This window comes from Marmota monax, unplaced genomic scaffold, assembly GCF_021218885.2.
Source record: "Marmota monax isolate L192 unplaced genomic scaffold, Marmota_monax_Labrador192_F-V1.1 WCK01_AAM20220418_F8-fsc00203, whole genome shotgun sequence".
Classification (NCBI taxonomy): Eukaryota; Metazoa; Chordata; class Mammalia; order Rodentia; family Sciuridae; genus Marmota; species Marmota monax.
In genome coordinates, this window is record NW_026694787.1 from 1,968,540 (window position 1) to 1,990,798 (window position 22,259).

The 22,259-nt window shown below is 40.4% G+C and overlaps 2 protein-coding genes across 10 annotated transcripts in view; both read left to right on the forward strand.

Moving 5' to 3' along the window:
- Positions 1-22,259, forward strand: part of Sh3kbp1 (SH3 domain containing kinase binding protein 1) — a 331,424-nt gene that overhangs the window by 294,022 nt on the left and 15,143 nt on the right. For all 9 annotated transcript variants that reach the window (XM_058573076.1, XM_058573077.1, XM_058573075.1 and 6 more), the window contains one exon: positions 21,802-21,911. In XM_058573076.1, coding sequence (XP_058429059.1) covers positions 21,802-21,911 — 110 coding nt within the window. The remainder of the gene's footprint in view (positions 1-21,801; positions 21,912-22,259) is intronic.
- LOC124079989 (NADH dehydrogenase [ubiquinone] 1 beta subcomplex subunit 1-like) lies at positions 9-18,351 on the forward strand. The gene has a single exon (XM_058573078.1). The coding sequence runs from the start codon at positions 5,545-5,547 to the stop codon at positions 5,719-5,721; it is 177 nt and encodes a 58-aa protein (XP_058429061.1). The 5' UTR covers positions 9-5,544; the 3' UTR covers positions 5,722-18,351.

Here is a 22,259-nt window from a genome sequence, read left to right on the forward strand (position 1 = left end):
GTGAGTAAAGACATTGTTCTGCTTTCATTCCAGAGTTGGAAAGGAATTACAGATCCTTGTTTCCCCCTTCAAGCAGTGTGATGAGAACTAACATGATAATTGAAATGCCAGGCTGCCAGCCCTTGCTTGGCTTTAGATGTCACAGTTTTGTAAAGAAGGGAAGGGATGGTACCTTCTGCATGAAAACAGAGTACCTAGGATTTTTACCCTTTCTGGCCTTAGCAGAAACTCCTTGCAAAGTCTAATGAAAAGAAATGATGAATAAACCTTTTTGTGAAAGTGGGCATGAGCACATTTTTCCAGTGATATGTATATTTAGCATAGACTGAATGGGTACAAATACAAAATGGCAGAGATCATTGTAGATCCAGCACTAAGTATTTGGACTCTGAGTTTAAAATGAGCTTTGGTATGGTAATTGCCAGTTAGTGTCCTATACTACTGAGTTTTCTCAAGGACAAGATACTACCATGTGATTAACAGGAAGGGGGTTAAAATCTCTCTGGGTAAACATAAGTCAGCGGTTCATTTGGGGGTATCCTTGGGTAGATATGAGGCTCTTAGTGGTCTCACCGGAATGATAGCTCTGTTAGGAAATCCAGATTCAGGGATCAAACTTTTTTAGCTTTACATCTTTTATTTGTACCTACTGTGGTCATAAGTCAGCATTCTTTCATATTCAGTATATTGTAGAGGGCTACATTTTGAACTTTATCTTATTTTAATTTGACTTTATATTGTGAGGTAATTATAGATTCAGACATGTAAGAAATGGTAGAGCTCTGTATTCCCTTTACCCAGTCCCACCTCTGCATTGTAATTTCTTCCAGAACTATAGCATAATATTGCAACAGGTCATTGATGTTGATGCAATCTGCCAATTTTACTCAGATTGCCCTGTTTTGCTAATAACTGTGTGTGTGTTGAGTTTGCCGCAGTTTTTTTCATATGTGTAGCTTAGTGTATCACCGCTGGGATTCCTCACATTGCTCTTTTCTGGCCACACCCACCTCCCTCCTGCACACACCCCACCCCCAGCCTCTGGCAGTCACTATCAGGGATTGATTTTTCATTTCATGGAATATACATTTCCAGCATCATCTGTGTTGGCCACTCAACATTTAGAAACAGTTCACCAGTTGGCAGGCCTTATAAGAGCACTAGAATGCTTGACGTGAATGTTCTTCTTGCCTGGTTTTCATCCCCTGTTTGGGTGCTGTTTTCTTATGAATCTGCTAGTAGAATTGCATCTTTGCAAACTGCTGACCTGCAGTCTCTGGCCTGACCTCTTGAAGGCTTGCGGGCAGATGTGTGGTCACGACTGTAAATACCAAAAGTACTTGCCCTGTTTCCAAAAGCTGGTTTACATCCTCAGCCAGCCTTTGAGAAGCCCAGTCAGACAGCAAAACCTTACAGCTTGGGCTAATGCAATAACAGCAGGAACTCTAGCCTGCTGTAGCATTTGATCTGGTGAAAAGACAGGGAAAAGCAGAGCAGCAATCATCTGTGAATGAAAGAGAATCATCAAAGTGAGCCAAATTAAGTTCCATTTCTACCACTGGGGTCAGTGTTTGGGCTCCAGAGTGACTGGTGGGCAAAGTTCAGCCAACTGCTGAACTGTTTCTAAATGTTGAGTGGCCAAAACAGATGATGCTGGAAGGTCAGGTGGGGCATTGGTGAAGGTCAGGTGGGGCGTAACACAACAAGGGAGGTATTCTACCTCCAGAGTATACAGAGCCATATGTCTTGCTTGTGAGGAGCATTGACCTTTGTTTTCTTTGGGTTTGGAGATACCTAACAAGGCTAACGTCCAAATATGAATAGTATATTTTCCAGTCTAACCAGCTAGTTTGGAAATGTTGGAGGTATTGATGTGGGAAGGGTAAGTCTATAGAAGCTTTTCATATTGTGAAAACTAAGCACCAGATGTATGTATTTGGGAACTCAGAAAAATGATGCTGAAGTTTGGTTCTTTCATTTTTGCCAAGAAAACATTAGTTCCCAAAGACTATAATACCTCAAATTAACCACTTAATGTATATATATTATTTGCATCACACAGAATGATAATTGGCAACTATATAATCAACCAATAAATACTTGAGTACCTCCTACTTAAATGCAAGGCTGCCTGGGTACTGAGGCTCTCACATAGACCCTGCCTTCTATTGGCATTAGATCTACTTGAGCCCTTAAAGCAGCAAATGATGACTGGGTGGTAGAAAGTAACACTGATCAAAAGAAAGCATGTTCCCCAGGACTGGTGTGCTAGGATAGGCTCCATAAAAGAGGATGGACTTATCCATTCCTTGAAGTTGGATTTTTATTAGGCAGGGGAGAAGGTGGGCAGGGAAGTCACATGGGAAGTGTTGACAGTTATGTGTAAACCAGCCTGGCTGCAGTAGTGTTTGTCCTGGGAAGGAGGAGAGTTGACCTGGAAATATAAGTGGGAGCCAGATAGTGTTTATAGGGGATAGATTTGTGGTTTATTTTGTAGTGGGAGCCATTGATGGTTGACACTGAAGTGACATGATCACATCTAAAAATTAGGATAGAGAGCTTTGCGGGACCAATTAGAGGAAAGAAAGGTAGGTGTCAGGGAGTCAGGTTATTTGATAGTTGAGGTGAGAGATAAAGCCAAGATTAAGCTGCTCACAAAAGGATTGGGGACAAAAGAAAGGATGTAAAAGCAGCAATACAGGAGAATTATTGCTAGACCTTAATAACAACTTGGATGTGGGAGCAGGGAGGAAGAGAGAATGATAGGTTAGTTGTGAGGTTTTTAGGGTTGAGTGACTGGGGTAACAATGACCTGAGTGGAAATGATCATGTCAGCAAAAGGAGCTGGTTTGGGAGGGGGCATTTAATTGATGGATTTAGTTAAGCATGTTTACTTTGAGATTTGGACAGATCCCCATATCAGTGCTGGGCGGAGTCTGAAAATAGAGGTCTGGGGCTCTAAAGACTGGCAGGGATTGCAGATAGAGATTAGGAGTTCCCTGGAAGCTGTGGCAGGAGCAAACATTACAGAATTGGCATCTGCAGACCTGGGTTTGAGTACTGACTCTTCAATTTCCAGGCTAGATGCCCTTCTCTAATTTACAGATTCTCTGAGCTTCTACTTCCTTACCTGTGTCTGTCTTGTCTTCCAGAATTCTGCAAATCACTTGTTGGGCTGCCAAAAAAAAACAAAAACAAAAACACATAATAGAAATGCTTATTATTAATGTTGTTTGCTTAGAAGTGGCTGCTGGGTCAGGAAGAAGATAATCTTTACCATAGGAAAGGGGAAGATAAAGGCAGGCGCAGTGGCACATGCCTGTAATCCTAGCGGCTGGGGAGGCTGAGGCAGGAGGAATTCAAAGCCAGCCTCAGCAATAGCAAGGCACTAAGCAACTCAGTGAGAACCTGTCTCTAAATAAAATACAAAATAGGGCAGGGGATGTAGCTCAGTGGTCGAGTGTCCCTGGGTTTAATCCCTGGTACCCAAAAAAGGCGGGGAGGTGATGAAGCTGTGCATAGCAGTGCACGCCTGTAATTCCAGTAGTTTGGGAGGCTGAGGCAAGAGGATTGTGAGTTCAAAGCCAACCTCAGCAATTTAGTGAGGCCCTAAGAAACTTAACGAGATCCTGTCTCAAAACAAAATATAAAAAGGGCTGGGGATGTAGCTCAGTGGTTAAGCACCCCTAGGTTCAATCCCTGGTACAAAAAAAAAAAAGAAAGAAAGAATAAAAAGGGAAGATGAATTTAGGGCTCAAGATCAAACCCTAGCAAAGTCCATTTTTAAGGGAAAAAAGTGAGATTTTGCAACATCTCAGAGACCAGAGGAGGAGCAGATTTTAAGCAGAATGTCTTTAGGCTCAGCAGCAGAAATGTTCTTTGTAGGTAGATCCACCAAGGAGAAAAGGGCACTGCAGAGGGGGTGGCTCTCTTGGGCTGCTTTTGTAGCATTTGTTCATTGCTTTGAATCAAGGAGGAAGTTATTTGTACCCGAATGTTTTGTTAGTGCTTTGGACAATTGAAGCTGTCCAAATGTGGGTTGCAGTGAATAGCATAATATAGTCCTGAAAGTCATTGGAAACCGTCAGTGTTAGCTATAAATAAATCTGTGTTTCCTCTTAATAAAGCTGAAATTTAAAATTATTGTAATATTAAATTAGAGAACATGGCTTTTTCAGATCTCATGTGGGTAGCTACCAGCATCTGTCAGCCAGCAATAATTTAGAATGAAATCAATTGGTCCAAAACTAAGTTGTTGATGTCAGTTTGAGATATTGTTTGTATCAAACTACACGGCCATATTTCAAGTAACATAATAGAAAACATGGAAGAGCTCCAACATAGGCCTGTGCATGAATAGAAAAGAAAATTAAATTGTCCAGTTTTCTCTTGCTGATAGAAGAATCTCTGTTCTGATTGAATGAGAGATTATAGGCCACAGAGTCAAGTGCCATAACATTTACTTTTATTATGCCATATATTGTAGTTCCCACCACATGGCAGGATTTATTGTTATACTTCAATACTACAGAGAGATTTTCAATTCCTTTCCTTCTAGAACACATAGCAACAGGCCTCCAGATGGGAAGCAGCCTGTGAAGTAAGCCACCTAGTTTCAACTAATTGACTTGGAGAAAGTCCTTCTCATTCCTCCTTATTTACAGACAGGGTCTCACTGAGTTACTTAGGGCCTTACTAAATTGCTGAGGCTGGCTTTGAACTCACAATCCTCCTGCCTCTGAGGGATGTAGCTATGTGTCTGATAGCCTGGCACTGGAATCATTGCTCCAGCCACATGAGCCACCATGCCTGGCCCCATTTCTATCTCTTTATGTCGACACTACCCCCTCTATGAGGAAGGTGAAGGTTTCCCCTTCGCCTTCAACTTGACTCACAGAGCACAGTTTATACCATAGTCAATTTAGGGGCCAAGAGTTGCTACCTTAAAAGTTAGACTTGGGCCATGAATGTGGTTCAGAAGATATGAAGGCTAACTGCAACTTATCCTCAGATCTCTTAAGGATGCCTAGGGACTGTGGTTCATTTGGACCAGGAAGTGTAAAAGTATTTATGCCCTAGGAATCATTATTTTTTAAATATTTATTTTTTAGTTTTTTAGGTGGATACAATAGCTTTTATTTTTATGTGGTGCTGAGGGTCGAACCCAGTGCCTCACACGTGCTAGGCGAGCGCTCTACCACTTGAGCCACAACCCCAGCCCGGAATTCTTTTAATAGCCACTTGATTTGGGAATCAATTGTAAAGGTTCTAAAATCAGATTGTGGTGATGATTGCACAACTATAAATTTACTAAAAAATATTAACTTAAGATGAGTGAATTTTATGGTATAAATTATACCTCAGTAAAACTGTTAAAAAGAAAAAAGGGAACATTAAAATTTTCCTAACACATTAAGGTCCCAATGTAAATAAATAAATAAATAGACAGCATTCATCTGTATGTATGGGGTTAAAAGGATCCTTCTGGGCTGCTTCTGCCCTTGATCTTTGGTGTCGTTTGTTGGCTCCAGGGCCGCAGCAGTCATGGTGAACTTACTTCAGATTGTGCGTGACCACTGGGTTCATGTACTCGTCCCTGTGGGATTTGTTGTTGGATGTTATTTAGACAGAAAGAATGATGAAAAACTGTCTACCTTCCGCAACAAGAGTATGTTGTGTAGAAGGGAATTGAGGCTCAGTGAAGAAGTTACCTGGAAGTAAAGACTGTGGCTGAATCACAGAATATTCACATTTTAAAAGTTCTGATACAAATAAAGCCATGTTTATTATTTTTTAAAAAAAGGGTGCTTCTGCCCCACTTCACAAACATATTTGTGACTAATAGCTGCTATATTGGTGTTTCTGAGTTGTGTGTAAACCAGTTCTTTATACATAGAATTATATTTTACATATGTTAAGAAAGCTCTTCAAAAACCTGTAGAGGAATCATTTGAGGATGAAAATAAGTCCCTAGAGCTTTGTGTATTACTTTACATGGTTTTCTTAAATGGAAGCCCACCTGGATGTTGATATGTAGCTGATTACAGCTGTGGTGACAGAACAATCCCAGTGTTCAGAAGGTTTTCCTAAAACCTTCTGGGTGTTTTCTAAACATATTAGGGGGAAGAGCATGCCTTTAAAATCTTTGAGTCCCCTTTGAGGTACAGCTATAGATGGTTGCCTCTGAGGGATGTAGCTATGTGTCTGATAGCCTGGCACTAGAATCATTGCTCCAGAGCAATAGAGAGAAGATCCTCTGTTTTTGTTTCCCCTCTCCCAGCCTTCATATTTTCTAGTGTTGAATTAATGCAGTGGAACAAGCAAGAGGAAGGAAAGATGTTTGGCACATTTCTCTCATTCACCACAGCCCTGTGAGGGAGTGGTATAATGACTTGTGTTTTCGGAGTAAATGTGCAGGAATAAAGAAAGCCAGGTAACTTGGGCAAGGTTAACCAGCTAGTAAGAAGCAGAGTTGGGGGGTTGAACCTAGGTCCAAACTTCAGTGCAAGAGGTTAATCTATATCAGCAGTTCTCAACTGCTCCCTTAAAAGGGATATTTTGCGACATTTTTGGTTATTATATCATGGGGGTAGGGATGGCTACTGGTTTGTAGTAGGTAGAGGACAGGAACACTACTAAACATCTTACAGTGCACAGGGCAACCCCATAAGCAACAAAGAATGACCCTGCCCCAAATATGGATAGCACAGAGATCAAGAAATCCTGGTCTGTGTCAAGAAGCTGATGGTAAATTAGGACTATCTGAGCTGTCCCCCCCCCCACCCACACACACACACACACACACACACACACACACACACTCCAAGTACAGCCTTGTGTTCCCTGGAGTTGACTGTACGATTTCCTGAGAATCTGTATAAAACCTACTTTGAAAATAATTTCAGAGCTTTTGGAAACTAGTGATTTAATGTACAAAAGAGTAAATATATTTGAAGTAATTCACTTAAACAAGTAATTCACTCAACCAAGGACAAAGCCATGACCTTGGAGAGAGAGCTCTTCCGCAAGCTTGTGGCAAGTTACTTGCCCTAGAAACAGCAATATGATTTTTTTGGAGGGATACCAGGGATTGAACTCGGGGACACTCAACCACTGAGTCATATCCCCAGCCCTAATTTGTATTTTATTTAGAGACAGGGTCTCACTGAGTTGCTTAGCACCTCGCTTTTACTACTGAGGCTAGCTTTGAACTCAAGATCATGCATCAGCCTCCCGAGCCGCTGGGATTACAGGTGTAGGCCACGCACCAAGCCAGTGATAGGATTTGAACTTGGTTTCCATACAGAGCATTGTATTTGAGGTTACATATTCTCCAATGGTTCGATAGCTGGTGTTTAAGTGGATGTAAAAGAACAAAAAATAAAATGTCACCAATGCTATATTCTAAATCTATATTCTCTATAGTAAAGCTCTACAGGACATATATAAAGCAATTTAATTGTGACCATTAACAGAAAATTTTTGTTACCATGATACCAAATCTGCAAAAATAGGGGGGTTAAATTCTTATTGTGCAATTTCTACCTTTTACTATAAGAAATCATCTCTAGGGTTTCTTGGGAAGATTTTGAGCAATGTCTTAGATCCCCTGATTTGGATTGTTGGTTTTTCTGCCCTGCTTATATAATAATATTACATTAGAAAAGTTTATATTAAACTTCTCCTTTTGGAGCTAGACAGCCAGTTATTGATCTTTGCAGCATTTCAGGTTGTTGAGCAATTTCTCAGATTTTGTAGAACATAATGTAACCTGATGTAAAGAACCCCATGAGTGGCATGTGCAGAGTTTCAGATAGACTACTGGCTAAGCATGTGTGTGAACACCTCCCTGCTTTCTTGGGGATAATTACTCAGACAGGAGAACTTATATTTGAGATGCAGTCACGGCTCGCTTTTACAGAAACTGTTTCCTTTCCAGTTACATCCAAACATGGCCTTTGGGACCAAAGATGTGGTTAGCATTACCCAAGCCAAGAAATGGCAGATGCATTTGCTGCTGTTGTACAAGTCTGCATGTGACAGTGTGGGGTGTGCATGTGTGGATATATGCAGTTCTATCTCCTATTAAGGGACATAAGTCACAATCAAACTTAAATTTCCATCAGCAATATTTGAGAAGCACTCTGCATTTCTCTAATGTGGCGAAAAGAAAAGAGATCGTGTTGAGCATCAGGCACTATTTCATGGAAGCAAAACAGGCAGCACTGCTGATTGATTGCTTGCTAACCCGCACATTTTTGTTTCCTCTTGATGCCTATGGAGACTGACTTAATTCAAAAGAGCTGCTGGGCCTGACCCGCTCCCAGCCGTACCTTGAGCCTTCCTTGGTTCCCACCCCTCAGGGGTGTCATTGTAGGTATTCCCCTAAGTAATTAAACAGATCAAGCTGGTCACCAACACTCATTTCAAAAGGTATCTTTCAATCATACAGGAAATGGGCCCATGTGGAAGCCTCATCTTTCTGGGTTCTTTAAGGGGCCCAATTCAGCCCTCATGGTGGCACACACTTGTAATCCCAGCAGTTTGGAAGGCTGAGGCAGGAGGATCATGCGTTCAAAGCCAGCCTTGGCAATTTAGTAAGGCACTAAGCAAATCAGCGAGACCCTGTTTCTAAATAAAATATAAAAGGGGCTGGTAACATGGCTCAGTGGTTAAGCACCTCTGAGTTCAATCCCTGGTACTAAAAAGTAAATAAATAAAAATAAAGGGCTTGATCCTGGATACAAACTGAGCATCTCCACTTACAGACCTTTACAGTCAGAGATGTTGGTTTTCATCAGAATCCAGGAACTCACTCCACCTGTATACCCCCAACAGGGCAGTCTTGGTCTTAGTAGTCCATCTTGGGGACTGTGCTTAGTTATGGGGGGTTCCATAAACATCTTTTATCCCATCATATCAGATGAGTATAAAAGCAATAAACATTGGTTATGCCAGTAAGAAATGTCTCATGAAGACTATAGAAACACAGGGAGAGGTCAAACAAATCATAGTGGGGAGACCATAACAAATGTTGCCTAACCTCATTAGAGTGATATATTTGGTGGTGTGAATTATTCTAAAACACGAGAGTATGAACAGTGCATCCTACCCAAGCCACCTCCACCTGTTAGCCTATAATGAGGAGTATAATCATCTGGGGAGGGGTGGAGGGATACATGAGGTGTGGGGAGCATCAGTTAAGATGGCTCTTGTCTGATGAACCAAAGTTAGCAGGCCTCTAACCTTGTCTAAAGTTTCTAGATCATGCCTTAATATGGCTAGAAGAGGATTTTGACAATTTGCTTCATAAAGTGATAATAATAAAATAGTATACTTAATAAATTATATAGTGCCTAGTAGCCATGTGGACTTGCAGCCAGCCCCAGAAAAGCTCACTTGTGTGCCAAGATGATGTATATTCCCCTTGTATTTTGGTCATCTGCCTCTCTGTGAATAGGACCTTCACAATCTTTACCCATCCCAATGGCTTGAGTGCTTCTACCTTTGCTATGTGCTGAGATGCTTTTCAGCCTTTTTTGGGTACAAATCTGAAGACTAGTATACAACAAAGAGACTTATATAGTAGCCTTCTCTATATCCACCATGTACTCCACAGAAGCCTGTGAGTTGCAAGTGAATGTGAAAGCAAGATGGGAACAAGTGACAGTCATTTCTCAGATTGCACATGGCATTTATTTGACTTGGGATGCTCCCCACTCTCCGCCCACTAGCTGTGGGCTCGTGGATTGGCAGAGCCCAGCTCTGGCTTTTGTTTTACTTGTAGATATACAGAGATACACAACCTGCCAGAAAATCATTCTCACATACCTCTTTGACAAACTAAAACCATATGGACAAACTATAATTTATTAAGCATGTTATTTTATTATTATCACTTAATGAAGTAAATTGCCAAAATCCTTCTCTTGCCATGGACTCTTGTTAAGGTATGATCTGGAAACCTTGGCCAAGCTTAGCAGGCTGCTAACTTTGATTCATGAAATAAGAAAAGTGATTAGCAGTTGGGGAGTGAGGTTGGTGGGCGCCATTAAAAGGTAATTGGATCTGGTGGTGACAGGCTGAGTTGGAGGTTAACAGGGTGCCCTGATTTGGAACCAAAAGAAGCCTATTACATACCTTTGCAGTAACCTGTGGTGATACTCTCTTCACCTCCCCAGGCCTGAGTCCTCTCTCCCTGACAGTTTGTGCTCTTTGGAATTTCACGGATCATTTACAAAAAGGCTGAAAATTGGAAGGGATTGCCAATTTTTATTATAATTTAAGCACATTTGAAAAATGTTATCTCCTATTATTAGAAAGGATATAATCTCCAAGTTTAAAAATTGAATAGATTAAGCTTAATGGGAAACTCACCATACTGACCTTTTTCTCAGTGCTTTATGGACTGGAGACAACTTTAGCATAGACACATCAGTTCTTGGGCTGGTGTTTGAAAACCACAGGTCCAGCTCACGTGTACAAAGGTGAAAGATAGGGGAGAGAAGACATGTGGGGCAATTGGAAGGCACCAGAGGGAGTCAGATATTGAAGTATAACTCAGGTGAAAACTCATACCATTAGCAGCTCAATATATATGAGAGTGAGAAGGGAGGGGCACAGAGAGAGAGAGGGAGAGAGAGAGAGAGAGAATTGCTTGTAATTTTGTAAAAATCAGTCATGGAGGGGTTGGAGGTGCCTCAGTAATAGAGTACTTGCCTAGCGTTTGTGAAGTCCTGTGTTCCATCCCCAGAACCCACCACACAAACACACACATACACACATACAAAGTTAAATCAGTCACACAACATTATTTTTTGTTGGTGGTGGTTGTTGTAAGTTGTAGATGGACACAATACCTTTATTTTATTTATTTATTTATTTGCAGTGTTGAGAATTGAACCCAGGGCCTCGCACATGCTAGGCAAGCACTCTACTGCTGAGCTACAACCCCAACCCACGAATTATTAGATTTTTAAGAGCACTTGAAATACTTTTTACCCCAGTCATCTTTTTTCTCGCAAGTTTTACAGATGAGGAGCAGCTCATTTAGTTACCAAGGCTGGGGATGGGATCCTTCCAGTCTCTCCAAGAAGTTGATGAGGCTCTGCTCCTGTACCTCCCAGTGGAGTAAGAAGAGCTCTGGGCCTCAGGACAGTAGCTCCTTCTTCCTAAAGTTTTGTAGTCAGCATAATTTTGGCTTCCATGTAGTTTTGAATGTTAGGATATTACTATTTCACATATGCATTAACATTTCGTGTTATGAGTGTCTGTTTCTCTTTTGTCTAAGTAAGTGCTATTAAATAAGATGAAATGACACATACATCTTGCTGTCCAAAAAGCAAACACACTCTTGGTTGAGGCTGCTTGCCCTGCTGAAGCAGGCCATCTGGCACACCATTGCATCTCTCTGGGTCTTGGGTTTGTTTCTGTCTCTTTTATTTTATGCCTTTTCTGTTTGTCTGTTTGTGATACTGATATGGGTCCCAGGGGCAAGTGCTCTACCATTGAGCTATACCCCCAGCCCTTGGGTTTTCGTCTTTCAACCAAGGGCTTGAATGAAATGACTGTAAGGGGCCCCCCTCCAGCCTCACAATCCATGTTTCTATGATTCCCACTTCTTTGTTTTTTTTTAAGGGATTCCTTTATTTTTTTTAAATGGGCTTTTACTTTGTTTATTTATTTTTATGTGGTGCTGAGAATCAAACCCAGTGCCTCACACATGCCAGGCAAGCGCTCTACCATTGAGCCACAACCCCAGCTCCTGATTCCCATTTCTTTTAGCTGACTTTTTTGAACGTTGAGGAAACTATTCTCTTAGTAGCCTGTGAATCCTCTTTAAAATTATGTAGTTTGTTCTTTCATTTGTCTCTGAGCTGCTCAGTTTCCATGTTAATTTCCCCCTCCCTCCCTTCCTTTTTTTTTTTGGTACTGGGGAATGCTTACCCATTAAGCCGTATCCCCAGCCCTATTTTGTATTTTACTTAGAGACAGGGTCTCACTGAATTGCTTAGTACCCCACTGTTGCTGAGGCTTGAACTTGGGATCCTCCTGCCTTAGTCTCCAGAGTCGCTGGGATTACAGGCATGCACCACTGTGCCCATCTCTGTGTTAGTTTCTTGATCTAGAATTGATAATGTGCCCCTATCTAAGGTCTAATTGAGGGTTTTCTTTGGCTTACTGAGTTTTCCTTATAAGAATTTTGCTGGCCCTATTGAAGTGCAGGTAACTGTTAAGGAGTATGAGCACAACTTTTTATAGATTTTTAAGTTATTCATCCTTTTTAAAAATTATTTTGATTTTTTAAAATGCAAATTCTTACTGAGAAATGTAAAAGGATAGGATGTTGACTATCCTAAGTTTGAGTAACTAGAGCAAACCTTGATAGAGAGGTGACATAGTTCCGAGTCATCAAAAAGGGCATGAGATATGTCAGATAAATCAAGCAGTCTCAGACAGGTATGCTTGGATTTGAATCGTTACTCTGTAAGTTCTGTTGGTTTCTAATTCTTTACTTCCAATGAATTTGGAGGAGGTACCCACTGAATTGTTTGTTAATACGTTGTTAAAAATAATTCTTGATGATGCAGGATCACTGAATTTGAGTATATAATTCATGAGGTCAGAGAACTGAGTGATATTGTAATAACAAAATTCTTCCTGTCCCATCTAATTCTGTTTATGTGAACAAGTTTCTTGGTGCTTATATCTCTAAAATGAAGAACGCAGTCAACACAAAGCCATTTCATTCTGATATTAAGTAATAATCATCCACATGAAGTATTTGGGAGAAAAAAAGCCCAATAAAATTCTATTTTTCCATGCTTAAAAATTATGTATAAAGATGCATGGTACATATACATGCATATGTTTTGATTGTTTTATGCTAATAATTTTAATAACTCAGTCCAGAAGAAAAAAATATTTTTATACTTACAGCCTGATGATTTCAGAAAAGAAAAAAATCATAAATTTTAATTTGTATACATGTTTTTATATCAGAAAAAGATAACATTATTAACAAAAGATTTAAAAGCACATTGTATTAGAATAAAATTCAGGACCAGATGGTGGAAAATATGAATTCAGGGAGGAAAAGGAATGATGTAAAATTTCCAACTGTTAAGATCTTATAATATTTTTAAATGGATAATAGTGGTAAATTGCTGTTATTCAAAAATATATTGAATGAATACATTTAAGCAAGCAGCATAAATTATATTTTGAAATACCAACATTTAGCATACTGCAAAAATTACATCTTTTGTAACTCAAATTTATGTAAAATTTTAGATGTCAATTTAAGATGTATGAGGGGATATTCATGGGTTTTCACAATTATTTTAGGAAGTACACAAGGCAAAATAGTCTGAAAACCACTGGCCTCAGAAATATACCATTTTATGCTTACACAAACATTTCTGTGGATTAACTTCTAGAAATAGTATTGATGTATCTGGAGGCGTATGTATTTACATTTTGTGATAGGTATTGCTAAATGGCATTACAGAAAGGTTGTGTCCATTTACATACCTGTGATTAATAGTGCAACAATTATTTCCAATAAAGAAGTGTATAATTTATTAAAATGTTTTGCATAGCAAATTTGGGCATGTAGTGAGCAATTTTAAAGGAATGCAAATGTGGAAACCCACTTTTTCCCACTTAACATTACTTGTCATCAGTCAAGAAAATCACTCCCTCTCCTCAGTAAGATGTGACCCCCTTCCCTGACCCTTATTAGGTTCCTGTGCTGTCATTTATAATTTTATCTTTTATCTTTCTTTCATGATAACTAGCAGAATTTGTAATTGTACATATAAAAGTGTGTCTCAAAGGGTTATAAACTATATGTGGGCAGGTACCATAGCTATTTGTTCTATCCCTGTATCTCCATATGCCTCGTCCAGTGCCTGGCTGATAGTATATGCTCAGTAAATATGCACTAAATGAATGAACTGAGTGTAAATGAGAAGAAATAGCAAAATGCAAGGTTATAATATAGATCTTTGTTGCCACACGTGACTATTTAAATTTAATTTAAATAGTTGTACTTGCCCATCTGCTCAGTAGTTATGTGGGGCTAGTGGCTACCATATTGGATAGTACAGATAAAGAGGACTTCCATCATGACTACAAATTCTGTTGGGAAGCACTAATAGAGAGCAATTATACTGTCATTCTCAAAACTATTCACTTTGCCCAGCATGAAGTAAATACTTAATAAAAGTTTGAAATAATGAGTAAATAAACCAGATATCTCCCTCTCTTATTCTTTTTTTTTTAAATTTCTATTGGTTCTTTTTAGTTATATATAACATTAGGATTCATTTTGATATAATTATAAAAGCATGGAATATAATTTGCTCTAATTCAGTCTCCAGTACTTTCCCTTTCCCTCTCTGTGTTCCCTCCCCTGTACCCTTCCCTCTACTCTACTGATCTTTCTGCTATTTTTAGTTTTTTTTTTTTTTAATTAGTGTCTTGTGAATATACATAATTGTGAAATTCACTGGGGTTTGTTCATATATGTTCATAGGAAAGTTAGGTCAGATTCATTGTGCTATCTTTCCTTATCCCATCCTTCCTCCCTTCCCTTCATTCCCCTTCATCTATTCCACTGATTCTTCTTCTGTTTTCTTTAAACAACCCCCCTTATTTTGGATTAGTTTCCACATATCAGAGAAAACATTAAACCTTTGACTTCTTGAGTAATGTGTACCAAATAGCCATTCAGTTCCCCTTAACTTGCCTGGTAACTTTCATTTCTTGCCAGAAATTTCCTCAAAGAAGCCAGTCCCCCTTTCTGCCCATTTCAAAACATATTTATATAAAATAGAGAAAAAGCCAAGTTTGTTATTAGAGTACAGAGTGGTTTTTTTCCCACAAAAGACAATTATTGTTGTAGAAACAATTCTCAGAATTCACAGTTGAATGAATAGTGCAGAAATCCTGCCATCTGTCTAGTGTTTTGTAGTAGAAGGGATCCCATGACTTGAATCTGTATGTAGGGGCCCTGTCATTTTCTGGCAGCATCCTTAAGTGAGTTTTCTAACCCCTGACCTTCCATCTCTCCCTTCATGGAATAGAGTAGTGCCCACACAGCATGGGTTTTTGTGAGGATGAAATAGGCATGTGTATGTGTGAAGCAGGGAGTAATGGGGTGACTGGCATGTGGGGTTTCAAAACTTGTTTACTCTTGGCGGCTTATGTCCTGCAGACTTCATATTTGGATCATAAATACCAATGCAACAGCTAATCTGCACTATCCCTAAATATTTTGGATGGTCTATTTTCCTGTAGACTCTAATCATTGCTAATTTTCCTGTTGGTGACTCAACTAGCATAGTTATTCATTTAAGCCCTAGTAATGGGCCCATCTTTGTGGTCTATACAGATTTCCACATTAGTCAAATGACTGATGTACATGGTGAGATTTCTTTCTGCTATCCAGAATGCCTTATGATGCTGCTTCATTGAAGAAAAAGACCTTGCAGTCCTGTGGGTTTAGGGTTTTCTCATTTTAAATCTTAAAAAAAAAAAAAAAAGGAGGTAGGAGGATTCCTAGCTTTGCTCTTAGATCCATGTTCTCAAATCCCACAACTCCATTAGTGGGGTCTGAAAACAAAATTCTACCTGGATGATTTGAAAGGGTTTTCACATAATCTCTCATTCATAAAGAGAATAACCTTATGAAACTGATGGCTCAGGTAATTCTTATTGTTTCATGGTGGAAAAAAATTGAAGCCCAGAACAGCTGTTTGCTAATTTATTCAATAATCAACTATTGAACACTTGCCACAAGCTAGGAATGATATTAGGCCTGGGAAAACAGAGATGAAAGTTACAGTTTATTTCCTGGCTGGTGAAGGAGTCGGATAAATCAATAAGGGCACTAAATGCTGAGATCAGACTGATGGGTAAGTTGGGAAGCACTCATTCCAGGCCTTAGGGTGCAGTTTGGCTTCTTGGAAGAGGTCTGAGTTGTGCTCAGCCTCTGTGGCTCAGAAGGAGTTAGTTAGACATACTCAGGCACTTCATACATCTCTCTCTGGTGGCAGTACATGGAGTGGTGAGGGGCTTAAAGTGAGAAATGTATTACAGTGGTTCCAGGCAAGAAATTTGGGCAGCTTTAACGATCTAAGACAGGGATATGGAGAACAAAGAATGGCTTCCAGAATTATTGGGAGGTAGTGATGTTGCCAGGCTTCAAATGTAACAAACTTCCGTCCAAGGGCTCCTTTTCAAGTCCAGAGCTGTGAGCTATAATGAATCAACAGGGCCGTTTAAGAGCTCCCAAACAGTTCCATTGGTGACAGCTGACTTGTCTCAGACTTTTGACTGTTCCTCCTCTGAGTTTTCAGTGGATATACTCTGGGTCACCTGTGGTCACTAGTACCATTCCTCCCATCCATGGAAAATGAGGCTACATTTTCTAATTGAACTAAATAGGGCGTGACTGAAGTTCCTGGAAAATGGGCAATTCTTTGTGCCATGAAGAGTCAAGGGCCTTTTCCAAGTTGATTCTATCATGTCCAACATCAATTATCCCCATATGTCTGTAGAGGGGTTTTCTTCCAACTGTCACAAGAGCCAAGAGCCTCTCATCCTTATGAAACTTTTAAAAAATGCCCCAGCACTTGCCAGTTTAATAGTTTTGGACTAGTTTATGGGCATTAAAACCATTTTCTATTAGGAGGAAAAATTCCCAGCTAGGCTGAGAAAGCTTATATCAAGTTTCAACTTGATTCATTTCAAAACCCGCCATGAAAATTGGGACATTTTCTTCGCACCACAATGAGTTAGTCATGGAAATTCTACCTTAATCACAGCTGCCATGGCCGCAGTCATGAGGAGCATGCTCTGGGCCACTGAAAAGTTATGTGACAGCATTGAAGAGTTTGTCCCCTTTACTGTCAGAAAGCAGAATTATGTTGCAGTTTGTGGTCTGTGGAAGTATAACATGAGGTTCCTTTTTCAGCAAGTGACCTTATATGTGGTGCATGATTTTTTGTCTTGTTTTATTTTGTTGTGGGGCTGGGGATCAAACCCAAAGCCTCATGCATGCCAGGCAAATTCTACCACTGAGTGACATCCACAGCCTACATCTTTGTCTTTATGGCAGTTCAGTTTGATTCTTATTTCAAAAAAAAGTGCTCTTTAAAGCTAAAAATGTAGAAAGTTAAACTTGGTAGAAATGTTCATTAAAAGGCTAAGAGAGGCTCCTCCTGAGGGAGTCTGACCCTCCTCTTACTCTCAATGACAGAAATGAGGCAGTCATCTCAGCCATCTGTCTTGGAGATGCTTGCTAAGTGTGGCCAGGTGCCAACATGCATGGGTCTATTTAGAGCAGACCTTAGCCAATAAAGTGAAATGGGCAGCCAAGCTTTCCCTGGAGCCATGGCACAGAATGCTGCCTTCTGCCCTGGCACTTCTGCCTCATGTCCCACTAGGAGCCACCTCTCTAAGCTATACTCCTAGACTAAGAGCTTTTCCTGAGATGATTTGTTCATGTATTCTTTCATTCCTTCGCTAACAGAATATCCGGGTGTTTTTCCCCTCAGGAATGAGCTAGACTTTGAGAATGCAAAGATAAGTTCCTGTCCTCCTGGGGCTCACAGCTTAAGTGTGGGTGATAGACACCATGCCTCTGAGTCATTCTGAAAGCATAATTTATTATAGAATGCCACCTCAAACATTGTCAAACCCTAAGCTCCCAGGTGGACTTAATTATTTGAGTAGGCTGAGAAGCGTGGGTGGGGAGTGAAGAGGCTGTCCTCCATAGAGTTGAAGCAAAAGTTTCCTGATGTGAACTTGGCCATCCCTATGTGCCAGTGGACATGCCAAGCCCAACCCAAGGTGGGCCTGAGACTGTCCCATCTGTTCCCCTCACTCTAATGTCCTTGTCCCATGCTATTCTGCTTGCTGGGTCTACTCCTCTCTTCAGCTGCCCTGTGCCTGACCTGTTGCCAATCACCTGAGCTTTTAGCCACCACTTTCATCCAGTGCTCCAGGAACTATGTCACCCCCCCAAATCAGGCCAGCACTCCTCAGCCTGACATTGGAAGACCCACCATAATGATGAGATTACCCCCTACAATTTTTCCCAGAAAGCTCTTCACTCACTGGGAACACCCTAGAATGTTCCACCATTCACCTGGTGGCCTCCCCTCTCCATACCTCCACTTGGTCAAATCCTTCCTTATCCCTTCCTCCTCTAAGCCCCCACCTCTGCTACAGCAGTGCTTTTCACACTTTGCTATGGTTCGTTTCACCTGGGGAAACTTAAACCTACGCATACCCAGGCTGTACGCCAGACCAGTTGAATCAATCGAGGAATAGGATTTAGAGACAAGGGGTATGTGGGGGGGGGGGGAGGTGGGGTGTTTAATTGTCCAGGTAAGTCTGCTGTGCAGCCAAGATGGAGAAACAGTTCATTAATCTTTAATTGTTCTTTAAGCACTTTACCCTGCTCAGTATTTGCCTCCAAAGCTTGTTTTAGTTTCTTGGATAGGGTGATGATCTAGCTTGTCCAGCTCAGTCCCAAGAGCCCCCAGCCAAGACCCTTGGCTATGACCTATTCATTGGAACTTTTATACAGCCTTTTCTTCTACCTCCTCTGCTGTCTGTCTGCTCAGCATCTGCTCCTCAGGCTTTCTCTTCAATCTTGTCCTCTCCCCTGCCCCAGGCTTCCTCTTTCCATTGTGCTACCTGCCCTCCCCAACCACCTTCACCCCCACCAGCAAACCACCCTGTCTTGGGCCTTACTCCCTTTTCCCCAGAGCGGCCAGGGATCTTCATAGATAACCTGCTAAACTCATTGTATGTAGAGTACATGCAAGGATATTTGTGCAGCAGTTTTCTGTAATAGCAAAACATAAGAGGAGGAATGATTTGGACACTAATTATCCATCGATGCGGCATTGAGTAAATAAATGATGAGTAGCACTGCTATAGATTATTACAATGATCAAAATATTTGTGAAGATTTTTTTAGAGACATAGCATATAAAGGTAAGTGAAATAAGCAGAATGCAATATTACATATGATATGAGCTATGCTCTCTATTTTATAAAGTCCTAGAGGAATATATACCAAAAAATAGTAGTTGTCTCAATGTGATACGATTATAGTTGACCTTCTTTTGTTGTTAACAACTTCACTTCTTTTTTTAAAAAAAAATCAGGTATTGAGTATGTATTACTTTTGTGATCAGAGAAAAACTAATTTCAAAGAGTGAGGGAGGGGAAGAGAGGAAGGATAGGAAAGGGGAAGGAACTGTGGAATGAAATTGACCAAATTATGCTATGTACATGTGTTAATATATCACAATGAATTCTCTCTATGTATATATCTAAATGCACCAATACTATGTCTAAATGAACTCCACTATTATGTATAATTATAATGCACTAAAAGTGAAAAATAAAACAAACCAATAAATAAATAGAAGGAAGCTCAATAGAGTAGAGGAAAGGGGCGGGGGGTAGAAGTCCTAGGAATTGAAATGGAGCAAATTATATTCCATGTATGTATAACTGTGTCAAAATAAACCCCACTATTATGTATAACTATAATGCACTGATTAAAAAACTAACTAAATAGAAAGATTGAGGAATATTAATGTCAGTAATGGCCTTTTGCATCAATCTACCTGTGTAATGGGAAATTTCCATTTCAGACAACAGGGAGTTGGTAGAGGTAAGGGTAGAATCTGAAGGAGAACCTGTTAAGAAAATAAGATTGTTTAAAGGGAAGGCCCCTGAAAGGGACCAGTCTAGTGAGCCAGCTCCTCCCCTGACCCAGATCTTCATGGCACCCCATGGAGCTGGCTGGAGAAGTGGGTCCCTTTATGACTCTTACCTAGGTGCTAAATACTAATGGGCTTCTGCTTGGCTTCCAGAAAATCATGGATGATTTTCTTCAAGCTGTCTTTGCAGATGGTTAACCTTTGATTATTTTTATCTTGCCCTGATAAGAGTAATTAATTGAGTTATTATTCATTCACCAGGTGCTAGAATAATGTCACTTAATATAATCCCAGGTATATTTTAATGGCTTCTCCTGACCATTGCCTTGTGCTCAGTTTTGCATAGTCCACTAAAGGAAATAGTTTACAAATAACACCTGCTGTTATTTGTTATTTAGAGTAAGCTGTCACACAGCCTAACTATTTATTATAATCATCAGCAAAAAAGTTCTCCCCCAAATATGGGGGGGGCACACATAATTTTATTTTTAACTTTTCTGCCCTGAGACAGCATATTTGCAGTTATGGCAGTTAGGATACTTTCAGCTGCAAATACAGAATATCTGATAAAAATTCACCAAAATAATAAGGGTTTGTTAAAAATCACATGACAAGAAGTCTAGGCACTTGGTCATTCCGTGGTTGGTGGACAGGTCACTGAGGTTGTCAGTTACCCAAGCTCTTTCCATTTTTCGACTCTTCCATCTTCAAGATCTCCCCTCATGGCCATGCCTCCTCTTGTGGTCCCTAAGTTGGCTGCTATAACTCCAGGCATCCTCTCCTCGCCGAACAGCTTCCCAAGTCAGAAGGCAGAGGGATATAACACAAAAGACCTTCTTCTCACTCATCCCTTTCTAAACAGAGAGGAAATCTCTTTCCTAGAAGCTCAGTAGACTTACCTTTATTTCCCAGTGACCCAAATTGGGCTACATAGCTGTCTCTAGACCAGTCATAGGACTGAGCACATTGTCCTAAAACAAAAGTGGGGCTGTGTTAGAAAGGAGAGTGGGGAATGGTTTGGGAAGGTCATGTATGCCATAGCATTTAAAACACAGTCTACTTGTGGCAAAGAAATGGTATTGTCCTAGTCAACAGCAATAATGGTGCTCAGGGTCAGCCCCTTTCTGTTAGCCATTCCTCTGAGCATCCCACACACATCTGTACTTGGTTTGTAGATCCCCAGAACTCTACAGAACTGGGTAACCCATTGGTATGATCATTCATTCAAGAGGTTGGCAAAGTCTAGTCAAAGGCCTCCCTCCGGACATGTGTTAGACACATGAATGATCTTCTGTTTCTCTGAGCATCAGTCACTGGGATGTAAGCTCTCCAAAGGCAGGGCCCATTTCTGCCATGTTCACTGGGGTAGCCTCAGGATCTTTTGCTCTGGGTGACAGAGTAGTTGCTCAATGACAAGGGAATGAATGGATGAACAGACTGACAACTGTAGAAGATAATAATGACTCTGAAAACAGAATGGGGTTGGGATCTGTGAGTTATTTGGAGAAGTAGAAGTTTGGTCTTCTCTCTAAGGAGTTTACAGACCAACATCAGGGTGACAGCTGATAATCAGACTACTGATTATCAAGCAGAGGAGGAGCCTGCTCCCTCTTGTCTTTTAGAATCAATGACCAGCATTCATTTGCCTGTGGGTATTGTACCTTGTGATAACTGCCTTTTGTGTTGAGACTGCAAGAATGTTTTTATCCACTAAAATGGACTTGGATTTGTGGAAAAAGAGAATTCCTCCTTTAATCTTCTTTTTATAGCTTTTTAAAGATTTATGGATGTAGTTGTTGAAGGGAAAAAGAAAAATTCATGTTTCTTTCTCCTGCTTGCTAGCTTGTGAAACTAAGAAGGAAATGATTGTTTCATTCAGTTTGAATCATATTTATTGAATGGCCAAAGGATGTAAATAGCCTTTGTAAAAGATAAAGGATAACCCAGATGGAAAGGACGATTATTAAGAAAAGAGGTACTTGTGACATAATGTAAAAGCCTTTCTCACTCCTGTTTTTCCCTGTAACAATTGATTTTATTTTTGTTTTAGACCTAGAAGGTTTTGACTCCGTGGTATCCTCTACTGAGAAACTCAGTCACCCAACCACAAGCAGACCAAAAGCTACAGGGAGGCGGCCCCCATCCCAGTCGCTCACATCTGTAAGTGTTTCCTCCTCAGGTCTCCTTGCTTCTCTACAGCTGAAAAGCAGGAAACATTAGAGATTCTCGCCAAGGACTCTTCTGCAAATGGCTGATTGGAGACACCCGAGGAGAGGGAGGCCATGAGATACACTGCCAACTAAATGTGATTTAAAAGTCTTCTTGAATCAAGCAGTATTTCTATTTGTTCTTTGTGTTTCTGCCAGCAAGGTGGCACACCCTTTTCCCTCCCACCTTCCCTCTCTTTCCTTCTAGACTGATTCTTGCTTGAACCTGAAATGAAATTGGTAAGAAAAATGTCATGTTTTATGGTGGGAAAAGGAAAATGAGGCTGGTGTGGTTCATAAA